Below are 13831 nucleotides of genomic sequence, written 5' to 3' on the forward strand. Positions count from 1 at the left end.
AATTGGGTTTAATCGTCCCCTGTGAACCCCCCCAGGTGTTGGTTTTTGGGTTGGTTTTTTTGTTTGTTTGTTTGTTTGGTTTGGTTTGGGGTTTTTTGGTGTAACCTAAATGAAAATTTTCCATTTCCCTTTCTGTGACTTTACATAAGAGCTGCTTAACCAGTCCCTTCCTTGGGAGCTGCCTCAAATCAGCTGCACATCTTCCAGCACACTGCTTGTCAGCTGAGTTGTCAACTTTCCCTTGGTGTCCATATCCAAGGAAAGCTGACATCCACCTGGGTCACACCAGAGCCTGGTTTTCTCCCTGGTGTTCCTTTGTCAGGGAGTTCTGCCTTGCAGTTGCAGAGCCAGAAGAAACTCTCCTGCTGTGAGGAGCTGCTGCTCTGTGTGTTCTCTTGGCTCCTGCTGAATTGTCAGGGGCTTGGGGCTCTTGTGCAGCCAGGCTGGTTCAGCAAGAAGGTTGTAGAGATGAGACAAGTGGGTGCAAGATGAGGCTGGGGTTCCAGCAGATGTGTCCAGCTCTTGCATCCCCAGCAGGGATGTTCCTCCTGCAGAGCCTGCACGTGGGGAGAGCTGGAGCATCAACTCCACGGTGATGGCCACATCACTGCACCAGAGCTGCTCCCAGCTGCTCTCTCAGTGCTGAGCAGGAGGATGCACTTTGTTGGGTTGTCTCCATGCTTGTTATTTTACTGATTGAATCAGTTGAGCTGTTACCCTGATGGGGCTTCATGCTGCTATAAATGAGCTGTCCTGTGCCAAGGCATCTGTCCAGATTTCTGACAGCAATTGCTCAGTGGGATGGGTTGCTTCTCTACATGAGTCTGAAGCTGTAATGGCACTTACTGGTTTTATTGGGTGAGGAGGTGGCTTCTGTCCCCTTCCCCTCTCTACACATCCAGAACACAGGAATGTGGTGTGTGTTGTGTTGCTGTCTGGTCTGCAGGGAAATTCCCTTGTGCCTGTTTTTCTTTAGGTGCTTTAGGGGTGGGGTTGGTGTTTGAGAAACCTGCAATGGGGCATTTCCGATGTGCAGGAAGTGGAATTTAAGGCCCTTTCTCTTGGTCCCCATGAGCAGAGCTTTGTGTGTGGTGGATCTGCACACACTCTCTGGGGTGCAGCTGCCCTCACCCCAGTTGCAGTCACAGCTTTTGGGGGGCTGTGCCCTTTCTGGGATTACAGCATCCCCTGTACACTGGGTGTGCTGAGCCCATGGGACTGTGTGGAGGGAGAGTCAAGTCCCAGGCTCTTGCAGCTTCCATCCAGAGGTGGTGGTTGTGCTGCAGGAGCTGGGAGGTGGCTGCAAGCCCAGCAGCACAGGAGGGATGCTCTGCTCAGCACCGAGGAGCAAAACTGGCAAGATCCATAGCAGGGACACTGGACTGCTTTGGGACTTTTTCCAAAAAAAGTGACATCTGAATTTCTGTCTTCACATGGACACCACAACAGATTCCCAAGAGCCTGCAGGGATGGAGAGAATTCCCTTAAAATCTAGGGCCACATAGAAGAGGATCTTGTCTGGGAGCACCTCCCGAGGAACAGATGGCTGCAGAAGCCCTGGCAGAAAAGCAGCCCAGTGCTGCCTTGCTGGGGACTGGCATTTTTCAGAAAGTTTCTTAAACTTCTCCCATTGCTGGTACCCCTGCCACTGCTCCTGCTGTGAGTGGGTGGTGATGGAACCTTCCCTGGCACTGCAGCTCCTTCCCTGGGCACAGGGGCTCCTCTGCAGTTGGACCTTCACTGGTGATATTTTCCTCAAGATCTGGTACCTGAACCCTGCTTCTTTTCCATTACTGTTAAAGTAGCAGCTCTCCCACCCCCGGGTAGCCACCTGCTGGCACTGACAGTGACTCCATCAGAGGCAGCTGAAGAGTTTGTTGCTTGGAAATACAAAAAAAATTTTCTCAGCTAATATTTGCTCTCGACTTCTTGCCTTTGCCTCCCACTTGCCCTGTTGGTGCCTCAGGGTTCTAAGAAGGAAAAGAATAGTGATGCAGATGTGTTTATTGAAAGAGCAGATATGGAAGGAGGATAATAGAAAATGTGAAGCACTTTGCTTCCCAGCTTAAGCAGTGCCCTGAGCTTCCAGCACTGTCAGCTCCTCAAGCCCTGCACTTTCCCAGCTGAGCCAGGCTGGTTATTCACCTGCTCCTGCTGAGACCCTACTTTTCCAGTCCATCAGTAAGCTATGCCTAGAGCAGGGATCCTTTTAAAAAGGAAAAGTAAGGCAGAAAATCTGTTACTGTCTTCCAGCTCTCTCTCAAGTGGTCAGAGTCTCTTCTAAGAGAGAAGTCAGGATATTTTTTTTTTTGTTTTGTTTCCATGGAGACTGAAATGATTGCAGTGGTTCTCTGCTTGGTACTCAGCCCCTTTCCCATTCCAATTCCCAAGCCTTGCAGGTGTGCCCTCTCCCCAGGATCAGCCCTGGATCCCCTCTGGCAGGAGCTGGAGGGGCTGGGGCTCTCTCAGAGAAGAGGTGAGATGCTCGGAGGGGACAGGGTCTTAGAAAGGCAGAAGATGAGCAAGTGGTGCCTGGACTGACCAGGAAATGCAGAAATTTGAAAAGGTGCAGAAAGGAGCAGCTGTGCTGGTGAATCCCTGTTGGATGCTTCTGTTCAGCTGAGCCAGGAGCATCTTAGATGGGGATGGAGGGACAGAGCCCTCCTGCCACAGCCATGGGACCCACCTGACTTCCTAAGAGAAGCATTGAGCTGTTTCTTCACTGTTTCACTGCTCCAAATTAACACAGAATCTTGATAATGCTATTGCTGACTTGAATAAATACCTTGTACTTACTTGTTAATGGCATGGGTCTCACTGGCTTTGTGAGGTTTTCTCTTTCTGCTGTGGTTGATCCTGCTCTATTCAATAATGGGATTTTTCTTATTGCTTTTGCAGTACTTGATCAATAGTGGTAGTTATTGGCAATGATCAGCATAGGCTTAGAAATCTGAGCAATGTTCTGCACGTGATGAAATGTCCTCTTTAAGAACAACCATAAGAAACACTAATTTCAGTCTCTTAGCTCAAGCTTCAGAGGCAGGGGAACTGGGTGATGCTGGGCAGGCTGCAGGCAGGGCTGACCTCTGTCTGTCTGTCTGTCATGTTTTGAGTGAGTGACACGTTGGGTCTGTCTGTCTGTCTGTCTGTCTGTCTGTCCTAGATGCAGAGAGCAGTACACAGGCAGCACTCAGCTGTCTTCCACCTTTCTTGGGTACCATCAGTTCTGTTCCAATCACTCATTTCAGTGTCTGGGATGTGTTGCCAAACAGCTGCTGCTTTCCTGAGTGTCCAGCAAAGCAGAGGCTGATGTAGGCTCCTGGTGCCTGTTTTTATTTTTACAGAAAATCCAAACTGTCATTTACTTCCCTGCAGTGGAGGGGTTTTATCTGTTCCTTTTTAATCTGTCATTTTGTTTTATCTGGCGAAGGTTAATTTCATATTCTTCCCCCACTCTGCTTTTCCCTCTTTTGTCAGCAAGTTCTTTGTTGTGTTGTTTCCTGAACTGAGCCACCAGCTCTGTGCCCCGATAGCTGCGCTCACAACGGTGCCTGCCTGGTGCTGGCTGTGTGATGCTGTAGGTCCTGGATGAATGCTAATTTACCTCTTTGGATTTAAAAATTTATAGGTGATGCCTGACTTCTGTGAGGGGTTCCTGCTGCCGAGATGTTGCTCTGTGTGTGAATGCATTTATTTTCAATGACTATTCCTAGGCAGATTATACCAAGCTTACGCTGACAGAATTATTTGACAGCATCCCTTGATACTTTACTAAAGAGCCAAAATCCTGAGGATATTTTGCAGTTTGTTTTCTCTTTAATCTGCTCTCTTTGTGGCTGAGAGCAGGAAATAGAGTGTCTAGCTCTTAGCCTTGATAACGTCACGGTAACGTCCATCTTTTGTGATCTGAAACCATTAGGAGTTGAAGGAAGACAGGGAACACAGCAGAGGGAGGGTGAGCACTGAACCAAGTAATTGTATAAATGCCAAACTGAAACCAGTCTCATCCTCTGTGTGATGTCCTTTTGCCAGGAATTAGTGAGATGTATGTTCCAAGTAATGGGTTTTACCAAGGGTGATGGTGGGGAAAAAGATGAGGAAAGCACACATACATAAAATATCACAACCAGTGGGTAGGTACCACTTAACAGGCAGCCTTGCTTTTTCAAATTAATGGACCTTGTCAGCTGAAATACAGTATATATTGAAAACCCTTAAGAGCTAAAGATTTTTTTTCACGTGCACTCTTCCCTTCAACTTCATTTTAAGACTGGTTTTAATTATTTCCATGGGAATGGCAATGTAAGTTTGCCTGAGTTTGGTAACATGCTAGCCCAGCAGAAGTCAGTGATTTATTTGCAATGGGAAGGGGGCTGCCCCTAGACCTGGGCTGCAGATTGCAGCCTGCAGACCCTTGCTCTGAGTTGTCTCAAGTCCTGGTGTTTGGGAGAAGGTTGGGAAGGTTCTTGGACTGTCTCTTGCCCAGGGCAGCAAAGTCACCACCAAAAACCAAACTGCAGCCTTGGTTTTTCAGGGCTTATTTGGCACGAGTATAAACAGCTGCCCAAGGAGATAGAGAAAGGCAAAAGGAGTTGCAGCTCCTTCTCAAAGGAGCCAACAATTTATTGCTGTATCATACAAATATTTAATGAAGGATGGGGAGAGGCTGAATGCGAGGAGCGTGGGTGAAAAATGCATTCAGCAAACAAAAGGTGAACTAGAAGCACAGGTTTTGAAGCAAATCCTGAGAAGTCTGCCCTGCTCTGCACCTCACCCAGTGCTTTAGACTGAAAAAAGCTTGGGTGGGATTGCAGGAGGGGAGCCTGGGGGTCTGCATGGGGCAGCAGCAGCCAAGCTGGTTCCTTGCCTCACAACTTTGTCACTTGTCCTTGCCACAAAGTCTGACTTGTTTAATGCCACCTTCATTTTTATCCTGGCTGTAGGCACACGTTTGGCTTCCCCACCAGGCTCTCAGGACTTTTTCCTGGTGCAGTGAAGCAACCCCTGCATGGCCCAGAGCCTGCAAACCCCATGGGGCAGTTCTGTGCTGGTCACCAAAACCAGGGCTGGAGCCTGCTTGGGAGTTACTCCTTCCCCATGCAAGTAAATCACTGACATCTGGCAGTGAATGGAGCACTGAGCCCTTGCTTTCTGTGATGGTCTGGGAGGCAAAGCTCTGGGGAGTCTGCAGGAATTGCTCAGCTCGGGGGAAGAGAGGGAGGGGGGAGCATGGCAGAGCAGCTTTTGGAGCACCAAGCTGTGTGATTGATGGTGATTTCTCATTACAGTTTCCTGCTTTTTCAACTTCACCACCCCATCTGGGATTGTGCTGTCACCAAATTACCCCGAAGAATACGGCAGCAGCTTGCACTGTGTTTGGTTAATTATAGCTAAACCCGAGAGCAGAATTCACTTGGCTTTCAATGATTTTGATGTGGAGCCCCAGTTTGATTTCCTAGCTGTGAAGGATGGGGGGACAGCTGAGTCACCGGTGCTGGGGACCTTCTCAGGAAACCAGATCCCCTCCTCTCTGACCAGCAGTGGGCACGTAGCCAGGCTGGAGTTCCAGACTGACCACTCCACGGAGAAAAGAGGCTTCAACATCACCTTCACCAGTAAGTGCCTTCTCATTCCTTCTGCTTTTCATGCCAAGCTCTGAGTTCCTTTTAGTGACTAAAGGACATTCAAACCCTTCCTTGGAAATCCCGAGGAAGTCTGAAAAGTGGGGGTTACCTTCAGATTTGCAGCTGGGTGACTGGGGATTAGTGTCAAACTTAGAGCTGAATGCACAAGTTCTTTTTGGCTGTGAAGTTCAAGTGTTGTCCAGTTTGGCCCTGGATTATCAGTCTGTGGAGCAGCCAGGGTTTGAGTTGTCCCATCAGCCTGCAGGGTGAGGTGGTTTTTCTGCTTTTCCCTCCATCCTGCTGGGGAATGGGACACAATGCTTTGGGGACAACTCGATGCAGATCAGGAAGAGCCATTAGATCCCAGGTGGCTGTGTTCTTCAGTTAATGCTGTCATTTGCTGACACCTAAAAGTGTGCAAGGCTTTGAAGATGAAGTAAAACGTGTGGCAGTGTCTTGTGATATAAAGCATTGGAACTTCCACAGATATATTTGGCTTCATCTAAGTCCAGTCTTCAAATCTCAAATGAATGCTATGGTAATTTTATCCTCATATTGTCCTATAATTTTCTAAAGAGCGTTATTAAACCTATTCAGCAGAACTGATAAATGACTTTGCTATAATAGCCTTTAGTGGCACAGCTAAATTAATAGCCTTTCTAGCTATGATTGCAAATCCTCTCTTTAAAAACAAAAAAACCCAGAGGTCTTAAGAAATGATTTGCCACACTAGAGCAGGCTGGAGGCTCATCAGATGGAGTAGGTTGTGTGCAGTATTTTCATAGCCAGGAGTCCTGGATCCTGCAAGGAGGGAGATGTCTCATCCAGAAACACTGGTGGTGCCCTCCAGGATGCATCTCCCATACAGCACAGACCCATGTTGGGAGTTGTGGCTGTCCCCTGTGTGAAGACATTTTGAGCCATTTTTTATTGCTATAAATGACTCTTCAGTACATGTGAGTTAATCTGTTCTGACTGCTTGAACTACCAAAAGGGAGCTCCTGGGTCTTTCTCAGACACCTTGCCATCCTCTCCTTCAGTTCAGGTGTGAGAGAGGAGGCAACATAGTGCTACAAGGGAGCAGCCTCAGCCTGTGTTTCCCCTTTAGCAGTGTATATAACAAGATATTAAAAGAGCAGTGATGCTCTGTAGGAAATCTGGAGCTCATCTGCATTTTGTCAAGTGCATTAAAGCTACTAAAAGCATGTGTGTGTGATTAATCTGCAGGCTTTAATCTTTCATATGCTGTTCATCTCTGAAGACCACCTCCCAGCACATGAAGATATAGTACATAATTATGCACTTAATGGGGAATTAGGGCTATAGACTTATTTCTGATTGGTTGGTTGGCCTAGTTTTTAACTGCTGCAAAAGGGCAGAGCTTTAAATGGGGCTTCGTGTCCTCGCAATTCCATGTGTAACTTTACAACATCTAGGAAGGTAATTGCTGTGTGTCCTTCACTTTCTCCTGGTAGTGCTGACAAGGAAGGTGGGGGACTCTATGGCAGTCAAGCATGCTGAGAGGACCCTTACACTTAACCACAGGGCCCTAAAGCTTTCTTTTTTTCTCATTACTGGATAAATTGTGTCTCCTCTCATGCACTGTGATATTTTTAGAGTTTGAAAAAAATCTTTCTGTATTTAGAGTTTTTGGGTACTATGTATCTGAGCGAGTGCTAGGATGAAAATTTGGTTGTGCAGGCTCGTTCTGGCCCCTGTGTTTCAGCTCCTCTTAGGTACAAATGGTGTTAATCTCATCCTTCCTCCCTGAGGCTGCAAATAAACACTTGCAGTAGGGACAAGGAGCAGAACAATTCAGTTCAACTCGATGGGATGTTGAGCAGTGGGAACCCATCCTTGGGGATCTTGGCAGTTTAGTAACAGGGACTGCCACAATTCCAGCCCCAGGCTGCCCTGTGTGCAGAGCTCTGCTGGGATCATGATGGATTAAAATGAAGTGTGTGCTGTGTGGGCTTCCAGGGGCGTGTTCAGTGAGGTTGTCTCTGTAGGAGAGACATGAAACTGCTGCTCAGTGAAGTCTGAGGTCCAACAAAGTGATTTTCCAGTTGGAGAGAGGTGGGGGAAGCAAGGTGTTCACTTTTCTCTGCTCTTTCCCTCTCAGCTTTTCGGCACAACGAGTGCCCTGACCCCGGCGTTCCGGTGAACGGGAAGCGCTTTGGGGACAGCCTGCAGCTGGGCAGCTCCGTCTCCTTCCTTTGTGATGAGGGCTTCATTAGGACCCACGGCTCAGAAACCATCACCTGCATCCTGAAAGAAGGAAACGTGGTCTGGAACAACGCCGTGCTCAGATGCGAGGGTAAATTGTTTAATCATTTCATCACCTTTCCTCCTGCTCCCTCCGTGTGCTCTGCAGGGAGAGCGATCTCCTCGTGTTTGCAGGTTTTGGGTGGACAGGGATAGTAACTCTGTCTGGCAGGACACTGCACAGTCAAGGAACACAGTGCTGAGCCCGTGGGAGGCCTTTTGCCTTCCTGGAGGCAGAGGTATTTGGTTCTGAGAGCTGAAGGACTCCTAGACTTCAGTTCTAACCCTCAGCTTCTCAGTCCTGGCCAGGATTTTCCATAGCACTCTGTGATCTGCACGTTTCTGTGAAATGAATGATGGAGATGATTTTTATTAGGTCAGTTCTTGTTAGAACTCTGTTCTCTAAACAGGTGTTTCTGTAATAACAGTACTAAAAAGCATTGACTGACTGGTGATGAGCAGCTTCCCTGCAACTCTTGTCACAAAGGGAATTAAAAAACAGAGAGTAGAAAGATACATGGTGATAGTTTTCCTGTCCTGATTTCTGGTTACATGTAAAATGCATAATATTTACATAATGAAAGAAGCAAAAGGTACAGATCTTTCCTGGGTAGAGGGAACTCTTTGCTGCCAACATTCACACACACACATGTCCCTTTGGCATCTCTCTGTGCATCACTCAGTCTAATGGACCATGGCAGTTGAGAGCCAGAAATTTTGTGCTTACATCTCTTTGCCACTATGATAGTCAACCTAGAAACGTGGGAGATGGGTTGAATTAAAGGCTTAAATATAGATTTCAAAGAATTTTCATGCTCCTTTAAAGCTTCAGCTGTGGAAAAGTGAAGAAAGAGCTCATTAGAAGTGAAAAGTCTTCTTTTGCCCTTTGTTTTCAGGGAAGTGATGCCCTGCACTGGTATTTACAGCAGTTTGAATAACAAGGACTGTGCTATTGAGAAATAATTTCAGTAATTGGTCCTGTATTGTTCAGGTGGATGAGCAGCAAAAATGGCACAATCTAATCCCTTCTCTTCCAGGCTGAAAGAAGGAGGTAGCAGTTGTGCTCAGTGACTTTTATATACCAAGAAGCTGGACTCAGCTGATGGGCAGGGGGCTTGGGGGCTTGGTCTGCCCCATGGGAGCTCCCAAAGGCTGTGACATTATTGCTGTCACACTGCTTTGGGGGACATGTGGGACCAGCACCAGGACTTGACTTGTTGGGAGATAAAGAAGCACCTGGGTGCTGACTCCTGCAAAATGCTGAGCAGGGGGAGCACGAGCTCACAGGACAGACACACTTTTCCATCCTGTTTGGTTTCTAAAGGACAATACATTGCAGTTATTTAGATTTTGTTGGATTTTCTACCTCTGGTCCATTAGATCCAATTTCCTTTTTCCAGAAAAGGTAATAATGTGCCTTTAGCTTCTGCTGGTGGCACGAGGGACCACAGTGTGGAATAAATGCCATAGTCTTGTGACATCCCTTGTGCAGGAAAAGGCATGACTCAATTACCACAGCTAGGAAAGATTTTCTGGCACCTGCAGCTCCTGAAATGCAAACTGACCTTGCAGTTGTCCCTGGTTTTGTATCTAATAATTATTATCATGCTCTGTCCCCTTAGAGCTGCTGTACAAGCTTGGGTTGCTGCCTCCCACAGACACAGAATAAGGCTGCTACATCTTCAGTTGAAGCTAAAAGGCAGCTCCTTACCCACCACTGTTGTTATTTCACCTGGTTCTGTTTGGTTTTAACCTGTGAAACAGCAAAGGATGAAAACTTCCCCACAGCAGGACAGTGCTTCCTGGCAGGGAGGGTTATGTCTGATAGCACTTCCATGACGCTCTTACCTGAAATGTCTCATTTTTTTCTTGTCCCCAGCACCCTGTGGGGGCCACCTGACATCACCCAGTGGAACCATCCTGTCCCCTGGCTGGCCTGGCTTCTACAAGGACTCCCTGAGCTGTGCGTGGGTCATAGAGGCTCAGCCCGGCTACCCCATCAAGATCACCTTTGACAGGTGCTCCCCCTGCACGCCCCAAAAGTTTCCTCTTTGTGTTATTTTTCCCGGTGGTTCCAGGGGTGCTGAGTTGAAAACCACCCAGGCTGTTTTATTTCACAGATGTCATCTTCTGTCCCTTGCAGGTTTAAGACAGAGGTGAATTACGACACCCTGGAGGTGCGGGACGGGCGGTCCTACTCCTCCCCTCTGATCGGGGTCTATGATGGGACTCAGGTGCCCCAGTTCCTCATCAGCACCAGCAACTACCTCTACCTCCTCTTCACCACTGACAAGAGCCACTCAGACATAGGCTTTCAGATCCGATACGAAAGTAAGTGTGGGTTCCTGCTGCAGTGATGTGATGTGCTCTGCTGCAGCTCACAGCCCCTTGGGTCCCCCCCCCTGTGCCCCATGCTCAGCACCATTACGGTGTCTGGAGACAAGGAAGCTGCTGAGCTCAGGTAGCAGCTTCTACTTTCTGCCCATCCTAACTGTTGGAAGTCTTTTTTACTTTTATTTTAGCATAAATAGAGTATTACTGACCCTAGGAGACAGAGTCGGTTTCCTCTGCCCGTTTCATCCTCTTGCTTTGGGGATAATCAGGAGGAGCTGAGCTTCTCCCAGGTTCTGCAGCCACCACACGCTCTGACACCAGTGGGTTTGTTTGCCACAGCTGTGAAGCTCCAGTCAGACCATTGCTTGGACCCGGGGATCCCAGTGAACGGCCAGCGCCACGGGAACGATTTCTACGTGGGAGCTCTGGTGACCTTCAGCTGTGATTCTGGCTACACCCTGAGTGACAGTGAAGCTCTGGAGTGTGAGCCCAACTTCCAGTGGAGCCGACCACTGCCCAGCTGTGAGGGTAAGGAGCTGGGGAGGGAACATCTGCAGGAGAGGGCAAAAGCTTCATCTGCAGAGCTGCTGCAAAAGCGAGAGAGCGATTGCAAAGCTCACGGGGACATTTCATCTCTGTGTTCTGTTTGATTTTGGTGGGTCAGGCTTTATTTTGGCACTCCCTTCCAGGTGATGATGGAATTCTAGAAGAATTTTATAATTCTGTCATTATGTCTTCTTTTTTCATTCTTTTGCAGCTCTATGTGGGGGTTACATCCGTGGTTCCAGTGGTACCATCTTATCCCCAGGCTTCCCTGATTTTTATCCAAATAACTTGAACTGCACGTGGACAATAGAAGCATCACATGGAAAAGGTGAGAAACCTTTAGCTTAGAGATGGGCTGGAGGAGGATGGTCAGTGGGAGGCAGGTGTTGCCTGTCTAAACCAAGGGTTTGTCTCTCAGGAGTGATGGGTACACATCTCTGTCCAGTTCCCAAATGTTGTCTCTGAACAAGATGCAGAGGTTTTTGGTGTCATATCTCTTAATCCTTTTGAAGTGGAGAGGATTAAGAGGGAAAGATGGTCCCATCTCAACCCCCAGCTCTGAGAGCCTGAGCCTGGCATTGTCTGCAGAATCCTCTGGAAGGTTGAGCTGATGTCTTGCTAGAAATGCCTCATGGAGGAGAGGGGAGCTGCTGCTGACACCACTGCAGGAATGTTTGGTACTCGATGGCACTTTCAGCCTTCTTTTTCCTTGCAGTGCTGGATAACTGTCTGTGTATCATTTTACAGCTGCAGAGGTGCAAGTATGCAGTAAATAATTTCCAGAGATGGGCCAGGACTCGGGCTCCCAGCTCTGTCCTAGTTCTGCAGCTCTGATTCCCACACCGAGCGTTGCCAGCTCAGAGCCCACGTGCAGGTCTCTTTAGTCCAGTTGCCTGTGCAGCACAGGCCAATCTTTTGCCTTGGAGGAAATTTTCAAGAAAACGTATCATTGATGATTAGAGAGCAAGTTTTTATGTGCAGGGGCAGGAGGTAATTTCTCCTGATCCCAGTCAGTATCTGCCTGGGGTAAGCATAAAGGGTATAAACCTTTTATGTAACTTTATGCATTCTTGTATAACTGTCTCGTACCAGATATCAGCACGGCGGGAGCTATCATGAGCCAATTTTGCAAATACCATTTGTATTACAGCAAATAAACTTGTCAATGAACAGCACAGTGCATTAAGGGAACCATCACATGCTGTGAAAAGTATTCTGTTGAGTAGCAGCAATCCACTCTTCATTAATCCACTCTGCCTTGGACTCAGCTCTCTGATGAGACACTGCATTATCCTGCAGCTAAGCACAGCACACAAACTCACTCTTTCATGTGAGAAACTGCAGCTTTGATGGCCCCTGTGCTTTTATGCCAACATCAGAAGAAAGTCTTCTGACCAGGCTAAGCAGGGCTGGAAAAAACAGGGTGCGTTTTCCAGATACTGGAGGGATGTCTACAGAATTCCAGGGATTTTTTGTCCCCTGTCCTGTAAAAGCTCTTGCTGTGGCCAATTCAATAGTGTAGGAACCAGCACATCCCCTGGAGTGGGTCAGTGTGATGCTGTTCTGGATCATCCAAAGGATTCAGCTCAGCATCTGACCATCTTGCACCAGCTTGTGTTGGTCAGTCTAGAAGGTGGATATTGAGCTCTCTGGAAAGCTGGTCCTGGCTTGAGCAGGCTGAAGCCTCTGAGCTTCTTTGGAAATGCCAGTCATGAACATGAGGATATCAAACTCTGAGCTGCCCTGTAAATCCAGCTCATTTTACTGCAAATTTACAGCCCTCTTTGACAAGAGTTTCAGCTCTTCTTACCTGTCAGGGTGTGCTGGAAAGCTGGATTCCAATAGAAGCAGCTGCGTGTTTGGTATAGAAGAATGTAAGGAGCATGTTCCAGTTGTGGGTTGTTTGGTGTGTTGGAAGGTCTATAGGTGCTGGGCTGTGTTGGTAGCAGCCCATGGAAATGTACACACTTGTAGACACACATCCTTTCTCCTGCAACAACATTTTTCCTTTCTGAGTGATCTCCTTGCCCAGCTGTGGCTGCAGGGAGCTGCTGCAGGATGCAGCTGAGGGCTTCTCCTCCCTCTTCTCAGTTGGGGGCTGACCTGCTGGAGAGCAGTGTAGGTGAAAGAGACCTGGGGGTCCTGGTAGACAAGAAGATGACCATGAGCCAGCAATGTGCCCTTGTGGCCAAGAAGGCCAATGGCATCCTGGGGTGCATTAGAAAGGGTGTGGTTAGTAGGTCAAGAGAGGTTCTCCTCCCCCTCTATTCTGCATTGGTGAGGCCGCACCTGGAGTATTGTGTCCAGTTCTGGGCCCCTCAGTTCAAGAAGGACAGGGAAGTGCTTGAAAGAGTCCAGTGCAGAGCTACTGAGATGATTAAGGGAGTGGAACATCTCCCTTATGAGGAAAGGCTGAGGGAGCTGGGTCTCTTTAGTTTGGAGAAAAGGAGACTGAGAGGTGACCTCATCAATGTTTTCAAATATGTAAGGGGTGAGTGTCAGGGAGATGGAGTTAGGCTTTTCTCAGTGGTGTCCAGTGATAGGACAAGGGGTAATGGGTGTAAATTGGAGCATAGGAGGTTCAAGTTGAATATCAGAAAAAATTTTTTTACTGTAAGGGTGACAGAGCCCTGGAACAGGCTGCCCAGGGGGGTTGTGGAGTCTCCTTCACTGGAGACATTCAAAACCCACCTGGACACGTTCCTAGGGGATGTACTCTAGGGGGCCCTGCTCTGGCAGGGGGGGTTGGACTAGATGATCTTTTGAGGTCCCTTCCAACCCCTAGGATTCTATGATTCTATGATTCCTGCAACGTTTCTTCTCCTTCCTCAGTAAAGAGCAGTGGAACAGTGATCCTGAGTCAGTCCTGCAGAAATGGAATGAGTTTCGTCTTTGGGGAACAGAACAGCCCTTAAAAAATCTGTGACTGAACTCCTGTCTGGGCTGGGTTGATCAGCACTGCTGAGTCTTCTCTCTGTGCTTTGTTCTTGTCTTTCAGTTCCCTCTTCTTGGAGACCCCTGGGTGATTCTGTGGTCAGAATTTTGGTGCTTGTTAAGCCCAG

The 13831-nt window shown here is 48.0% G+C and overlaps 1 protein-coding gene across 2 annotated transcripts in view; it reads left to right on the forward strand.

The window, feature by feature from the left end:
• Window positions 1-13831, forward strand: part of CSMD2 (CUB and Sushi multiple domains 2) — a 233022-nt gene that overhangs the window by 130691 nt on the left and 88500 nt on the right. For both annotated transcript variants that reach the window (XR_011730472.1, XM_071767651.1), the window contains exons 15-20: window positions 5289-5615; window positions 7747-7941; window positions 9769-9907; window positions 10033-10220; window positions 10563-10751; window positions 10981-11097. Coding sequence is in view for 1 of the 2 variants with exons in the window: in XM_071767651.1 (XP_071623752.1) it covers window positions 5289-5615; window positions 7747-7941; window positions 9769-9907; window positions 10033-10220; window positions 10563-10751; window positions 10981-11097 (1155 nt within the window). In the remaining variant the exon portion in view is untranslated. The remainder of the gene's footprint in view (window positions 1-5288; window positions 5616-7746; window positions 7942-9768; window positions 9908-10032; window positions 10221-10562; window positions 10752-10980; window positions 11098-13831) is intronic.

The sequence above is a fragment of the Heliangelus exortis genome, chromosome 24 (genome assembly GCF_036169615.1).
Source record: "Heliangelus exortis chromosome 24, bHelExo1.hap1, whole genome shotgun sequence".
NCBI lineage: Eukaryota > Metazoa > Chordata > Aves > Apodiformes > Trochilidae > Heliangelus > Heliangelus exortis.